The following is a 7,826-nucleotide window of genomic DNA, read 5'->3' on the forward strand; positions in this document are numbered from 1 at the left end:
CAAATGACATGCTTTTGAAGGTATTTACTCCTCTATGTTTTGAAAGGCCAAGTCAGTGACATTTTTAGCCCTTCACTAAATAGTTGGTGTTTAGAAAACTTGAGGTAGGAGGGGAGAGAAGAAGGAGAAGGATAGAGAAGATGAGATAGACAAGGAAGTATATATGGTACAAAGTGGGCATGTGGCACCTGTGCATACACTTGACATAAAACATAACTTTACTTTCCTCATCTTTCAAGGTAAAGACACCAAATGGTTGCTGCTGGGCTGCCTTAGTTTCTGCCAGCTTTCCCATGGCCAGAGGGAAGAGTCATGTACAGAAGGTGTTTGAGGATCTGGGGGTGAACAGGAGCTCAGTCAGTGAGACTGGTATAGGCCCTGTCCTGGCAGGCCTGGATCTGCCCCTGTGAAGTGGGTGAAACTGGGGTAGGGAAGGCATAAAGATAGCTGCATCCCCCAAAACTTGTCTCAGTCCGAGGTTCACGGGAAGGGCTTTTGGTTTTCTCTTCCTTCAGGCTGGTCTGTCTTTCTGACCCACACAAAGCTCAGATGGGTGAAAAACTTCTCTGAAGGTCAGCTTAGAGGTGATGGGGTCACCATCTGGGAAGAGATATTGGAGTGAATCTCTAATGCAACTTGTACTCCAGAGTTCATGGGCAGGTCTACATGGAAATAGACTCCATGGTAAATCCTGCATATTTTCTTTAGGGTGGAGAGTCCTCAGTGTGGGAACTAGAGAGAGACAGGGCAGCAACCAGAGCTCCCTCCCACCAAGTGCATTCTTACAGTTGATGCTTTTACAACCTCGATGTGACTCCTTGCTGTCCTGCTTCATCCCCCTGTGATAGCTGAATACCCGAAGCCCTGGCATGGGCCTTGGGGCCTGGTTCCCACTGCTTCTGGTCTTTTTTTCCATCCTTACTATATCTTTAGCCTCAGGGCCTTGTGCCTGTGGTTTTTTCTGTTTTCCTGAGACATCCTGTCTCTAGCTCTATGCTGGGGTAACTAACTCCCTCACTTGTTCAGTTCAGGTCTCTTGCCTCGTGAGCCTTCCTTTTCTATCCTATTTAAAATAGCACCCCTGTTCTCAGTCCTTTATCCAAGGATGGCATTTATCTCTACCTGTGTAGTTACTTGTTATCTGTCTTCTCCAGTTTGGAAATAGAGTTTCTGGGCAGTGCCATTAAATATAAGGCTCTCTTGCCATCCATTTGTTTCCTATGTCTAAAGGGTTAGAGTTTGAATGGCGTGGAGGTTTTCATGTTTTCCAAATCTGTTTGGCTCCTGAATTGTAGTTAGCATGCAGTAAGATGGTCAGTGAGGGAGCCATCTGAAAATCTGAGTCTGTTCAATTCTTGAATTTGGCAAATGAAGTTCAAGTAGGGAGAGTGAGCATTTGGGAAGTGAGGGAATCTTCTGTTACATAAATCAGACATGGGGAAGAGATAAGTAGATCAAGCATGAGACCAGAGCTTCTGGGGTCACTGAGTCCAAGTCCAAGGGGACAGCCTGAGTGTCACTCCAACTAGACTTCCTATTTGCAGTTGACTTTTATCTGGGGTGAAGACAGAGGTACCTGGATTTATTAGTAGAGGGAATCCTTGGAGCATTTGTGAGGGAAAGGGATTACATAATGCCTCTTTAGAATGCCTCTCATAATTAAAGTACTTCTGCACTTAAGAGTGTCTGGAAAATTTTTCTACCTGGTGTTGTACCTGGTGGACCCAAATCTGTGAGGCTGTTCAATCTAAGGTGCATCTCAATGGACTTCTCTTTCCAGCTGATGTTTCGCCTGTCCAGAGTGACCCCTCCCTGTTTTCTGTCATTGCAGAGGTGCCCGCTCAAAGGTGAAGTCCACTAAGCTGCTTGAGGTTCTGAATGCATTGGAGGAGGAAGAGTCTGGCAACAACAGGGAGGAGATTTTCATTGCACCCCCAGACAATGCTGCAGGGGACTTCACAGATGAGGATTCTGGGGATGAAGATGGTCGACGAGGTGCTCAACTGCCTGGCAGCATGCTCCATGCTTCAGTTGTGTCTGAGGACTCTGGCACTGGAGAGGATAATGATGACCTGGAGCTGCAACCAGCCAAGAAGAGGCAGAAGGCAGTAGTGGAACCTCAGCGTGTTTGGACCAAAAGAGATATTCGACCAGACTTTGGCAGTTGGACAGCATCAGATCCTCACATTGAAGATCTCAAAAGCCAGGAACTAAGTCCTGTAGGCCTCTTTGAATTGTTTTTTGATGAAGGAACAATTAATTTCATTGTTAACGAAACCAATCGTTATGCTTGGCAGAAAAGTGTCAACCTGGGTCTCACAGCCCAGGAATTGAAGTGTGTTTTGGGCATTTTGATTTTAAGTGGGTATATCTCCTACCCAAGGAGAAGGATGTTTTGGGAAACCTCTCCTGACTCACATCATCATCTTGTGGCTGATGCAATTAGAAGGGACAGATTTGAACTGATCTTCTCATACCTCCATTTTGCAAATAACAGTGAACTTGATGAAAGTGATAGGTTTGCCAAGGTCAGGCCTCTTATCGTCAGAATGAACTGCAATTTCCAGAAGCATGCACCCTTGGAAGAGTTCTATAGCTTTGGTGAGTCCATGTGTGAATACTTTGGGCACCGGGGATCCAAGCAGCTGCACTCAGGGAAACCTGTGAGACTTGGCTACAAAATCTGGTGCGGGACAACCAGCAGAGGCTACTTGGTGTGGTTTGAACCTTCACAAGGCACATTATTCACCAAACCAGACAAGGGCTTGGATCTAGGGGGAAGTATGGTAATAAAATTTGTGGATGCACTTCAGGAGCGTGGCTTTCTGCCATACCACATATTTTTTGACAAGGTGTTTACAAGTGTCAAATTGATGTCCATTTTGAGGAAGAAGGGGGTGAAGGCCACAGGAACTGTTCGTGAGTACCGGATTGAGCGATGTCCCCTCAAAGATCCTAAAGAATTGAGAAAAATGAAGAGGGGTTCGTTTGATTACAAAGTTGATGAGAGTGAGGAGATCATTGTGTGCCGCTGGCACGATAGCAGCGTGGTCAACATCTGCTCCAATGCTGTGGGCATAGAGCCAGTGAGGCTGACTAGCCGTCACTCAGGAGCAGCCAAAACACGAACTCAGGTCCACCAGCCGTCACTGGTGAAGCTGTATCAGGAGAAGGTGGGAGGTGTTGGCAGGATGGACCAAAATATTGCCAAGTACAAGGTGAAGATCCGGGGCATGAAGTGGTACTCAAGCTTCATTGGCTATGTTATTGATGCTGCCCTCAACAATGCATGGCAACTGCACAGGATCTGCTGCCAAGATGCACAGGTGGACCTCCTTGCCTTCCGGAGATACGTTGCCTGTGTATATCTGGAGAGCAATGCTGATATGTCCTCACAAGGGAGGAGAAGCAGGCGGCTGGAAACTGAGAGCCGCTTTGATATGATTGGGCATTGGATCATCCACCAGGACAAGAGGACACGATGTGCCCTCTGCCACTCACAGACCAACACCCGGTGTGAGAAGTGCCAGAAGGGCGTCCATGCCAAGTGTTTTAGGGAGTACCACATCCGATGACAGCAAAGATGCGCTCGTTGTGGTTTAGAATGCGGTCTCCACAGATAATTACATATAACAATTAGCACTTATGTTTTATTTGTTTAGGAAAAAAGATCTGAATTTTCAATCATTTGGTTTTGTATTTTCTCCCTGTCCCCATTATTATTATTATCTTTTTTATTGTATGCTACTATGCCTACATGTAATATAAATTAATATTTATGTTAATCATAAATGTTTGCAAATCTGTATTTTATACCATTATTTATCTAAACCTGTTCAAATAAAAATCCTGCTTTGGGGTATATTTAAGTTCTGATAAGAATAATCAAAGAAGCTGGGCGCAGTGGTGCACTCCTATAATCCTAGCAGCTCAGGAGGCTGAGGCAGGAGGATCAAGAGTTCAAAGTCAGCCTCAGGAAAAGCAAGGCACTAAGCAACTCAGTGAGACCCTGACTCTAAATAAAATACAAAATAGTACTGGGGATGTGGCTTGGTGGTCAAGTGCCCCTGAGTTCAATCCCTGGTACCTCCCCTCCCAGAAAAGGATAATCAAAGAAAAACTTAAATGGACAGTACAAAGTGTTACTGTTGTATGCCATAATTTGTAGTCTAAGATATAGGCCATAATATGTGCTTCATTTTTTTCATATTTCAATCATTTTTATTGTTCCCTATCCATGGATTATTTGTAGCAGTCAGAATCATTGCACTTCGAGTGTTCAGCAAGACTTAAAAACCACTACTATTTAGGATCCCATTTAGAATAAGTTATACTTCATGTACATATAGTATTTCTTAATCATTTATTTCACATTAGTTCAAGACTGTCCAGGGATAGTTAATTCACCTTGCATTTATTTAGAGTGCTAGAGTTTCGGAGTTCATATTTTCTTGATAAAAATATTTTCCTAATATACATGTATACTTATGGAATCTATTTTTATAACTAACAACATAGGAATCTATCCCCCAATTGGATGTTCAGCATAATTTGTTTTAAGGGCCATATATATTTTCCACTAATTTAAATTCCAACTTTATAAGTTCCTGAGCTTAGGGATGAACATATTGAAGTAAGGAAACATTTTTATGTTAGAAAACCTGGTTAATATTCCAGAAGAATAAAAGAAATACATGTAAAAATTGAGCATATAAGTACGCTAAGAGAGCAAGTTGAATATCTTTTCTTTGGGAAAGAATATAGCAGTACAAATGAAAAGAGTACACATCAATAGAGTCAACCATATAAAAGTATAAAATTTACATTTGTTAATTAAAATGCAAAGGAATTGGGAAAATATGTTCCAAGTTATTACATTTGTAATAATATCCACAGTGAGTAAAGACCTCATAAACACATAGATAGCAAGAGAAAAATGTGTAGTGTTGTATAAAAAGAAAAGTAATGGAAATGAGAAATGAAGAATGAAGATAAATAAGAGACTGTGCTGGTGACAGTGAAATGCAAAGAAATGCAATTGCTTGATACTCTCCCCCCCGCAATCAAATGCATTTGTTATAATTACTGGTGGTGTGAATGTGGAAAGGTGGCAGCCTCATTCAGTACCTGAAGAGGTGTCAATCTGAATAACCTTTTGAAGGCACTTTAATAAAGTCTGCCCTAAAATCTTAAGAAGTTTTATAGTCATAGATTAAAGCAAATATTCAGTCTGTTGTGATATAAATACATAGGGTAAAAGAATAGCTCCTCCACTAATCACCAGTTAATAAATGTAGGAGAAAAGTTGGAAATAAAATACACCACATAATTTGGCAAACACCACAGCAGATTGGCAGGCCAGAATATCAGTGGATGTTATGCTTTGTAGGAAAAGTACCTCCTCACAAGATACCCATCAGTTATAAATGCAAAAAGCAGTAACCTGCGTGGAGAAACAGGCAGACATCACCTCAATGAAAGCTTAAAGGTAATACCACCTGTATGAGACATTAACATGTGTCTCCTCCATCTCTTGTCCTCCCCACAAAATGGTTGGCAGTGATATTTCTTCCTGGTAAGCACAACAGGAATTCCAAATCTGGAGTAAGCAGACAATCCCAGATTGAGAGACATTTCACAAAACAATTAGCTAATGACTTTGGAAAGTATCACGGCCATGAAAGACAATAAGAACTGTCGAGATTAGATGAGACCAAGGAAGTATGCCAAAATGTAATGTATGATACTAGCTCCAGATTCACCAAAAAGTTTTCAAAAATAGACATTAGTGGGAAGCCTGGTAAAACTTGAATAAAGTCTGTAGATGAGTTCATAGCATTTTATAAATATTGACTTCTTGGCTTTAATAATTTAACTGTGATCCTGGAAGCCAAAACTAATATTCTGCAGAAGACTGAGTAGATAATCAGAAGCATCACAGCTGGCTATCAAGGCCAGATGATCTTCCTTGTGGACATGTTCTTAAAAGCAGACATAAAAGCCAACACTGTGAGATCACCAGTCATACAAATGGGGAAATTGTTGAACATATTGTCTATCTTGTATACTTTAGTATCACAGAACTGTTGATTCTTTTAATCACAAATGATATGAATGTTGTCCAGACTGTTCTGTATGACCTTTCAACTATCTTTCTAGTAACTAATACATTAGGCACAACTAAAAAACTTAGTATATATTGATGGCAGATTATGGAAGCCTGGACAAAATTGAAGCTCTTCAAAAAAAAGAAGATGACTGTCTATAGGAATTTAAGCTTGCTAGACAATTATTTTTTAAATTGTGGCAAACAGAAGACTTTGCCAATACAATCATTTTAAATATACAGTTCAATAGAATATTCACATCAGTGTGCAGTGGATCTCTAGAGATTTTATATCTTGCAAAACAGAAACTTTACTGACAACACCCCATTTCCCCCTCCCCTCGGCCATTGAAATCTCCATTCCCCTTTCTGCTTCTATTGGGTTACTGTAAGATCTGTAAGTAAGAATCATATAGTAGTTTTCTTTTTGTGACTGGATTATTTCACTTAGGTTCATTCATGTTTTTAGCATAGGACAGGATTTCACTTTTAAAAAAGACCGAATAATAGTCTATTATATGGACCCAACAAATTTTGTTTATCCATTCATGGAAGTTTGGGTGGCTTCCTCCTTTTGGCTATTGTAATTAGGCTGCCATGAGCATGTGTAAAGTAAGTATCTCTTCCAGATCTTGCTTTCAGTTCTTTTGGATATATATTCATTAGTGGGATTACTAGATCACATGGTAATTCTATTTTTAAAAATTTCAAGGGGTTGAGGATGTGGCTCAGTGGTAGAGAACTTGCCTAGTAATGTGTGAGGCCTTGGGTTTGATTCCAGCATCACAAAAAACCCTTTTTATTCTTCTCTGTTTTCCATTGCCGTTGCACCATTTTACCTTCCCATCAATAGAATACAGGGGCTGTAATTTCTCCACATCCTCACCAGCACTTGTTATTTTCTGTTTTAAATTGAAATGCAGTGATAGTTTATTGTAGGCTTGACTTGCATTTCCCTGATTAGTGATGTTGAGCATTTTTTTTCTTAAGTTTGTTGGCTATTGGCATACCTCCTTAGAGAAATGTCCATTTAGTCCATTGCCCATTTGCTAATCAATTTTTTTTTGTTATTGTGTTGGAGGAATTCTTTATATATTCTATTTTTACCAGTTAGTTACACAATGCAAAAATATCTTCTTCCATTTTGTAGGTTGCCTTTTCACTCTATTAATTAGTTCTTTTGGGGCTGGGGAGATAGCTCAGCTGGTAGAGTTCTTGCCTCGCAAGTACCAGGCCCTGAGTTTGATCCCCAGTACCACAAAAAAAAAAAAAAAAAAAAAAAAAAAAAATCAATTCTTTTGATGCCTGCGAAATTTGAAGTTTGATTTTGATATAGTTTCCTTTGTCTAGTTTTTGGTTTTGTTCTGTACATTTCTTCTCATATTCAAGAAATCATTACCAAATTCAGTGACAGGAAGGTTTCCCCTGGTTTTGTTCTAGGAATTTTATAGTTTTGAGCCTTACATTTAGTGCTTCAATCTATTTTAACTTTTGTATGTGGTATAAGGAAAGGGTTTAACTTCATACTTTTGAATGGTGATATATAGTTTTTCACCATCTTGTTTCCTTTGTAGGAAAGGGTTTATTTCTGGATTTGCTGTGTTCCACTGTATGTATTTATGCCAGTGCTACACTATTTTTGTTACTATAGCTTTGTAATTTTTTTTTTTGAAATGGGAATTGAGTGATGCCCCCAGCCTTGTTCTTTTTCAAGATTTTT

The 7,826-nt window shown here is 40.1% G+C and overlaps 1 protein-coding gene across 9 annotated transcripts in view; it reads left to right on the forward strand.

Annotated features, from left to right (window-relative positions):
• The window catches only part of Pgbd2 (piggyBac transposable element derived 2), a 90,070-nt gene extending 86,230 nt beyond the window's left edge, over window positions 1–3,840 (forward strand). For all 9 annotated transcript variants that reach the window (XM_047554895.1, XM_047554902.1, XM_047554897.1 and 6 more), the window contains one exon: window positions 1,832–3,840. In XM_047554895.1, the coding sequence (XP_047410851.1) occupies window positions 1,832–3,575 (1,744 nt within the window). In that variant the 3' untranslated portion in view covers window positions 3,576–3,840. The remainder of the gene's footprint in view (window positions 1–1,831) is intronic.
• The last annotated feature ends 3,986 nt before the right edge of the window (window positions 3,841–7,826 follow it).

This window comes from Sciurus carolinensis, chromosome 6, assembly GCF_902686445.1.
Source record: "Sciurus carolinensis chromosome 6, mSciCar1.2, whole genome shotgun sequence".
Taxonomy (NCBI): domain Eukaryota; kingdom Metazoa; phylum Chordata; class Mammalia; order Rodentia; family Sciuridae; genus Sciurus; species Sciurus carolinensis.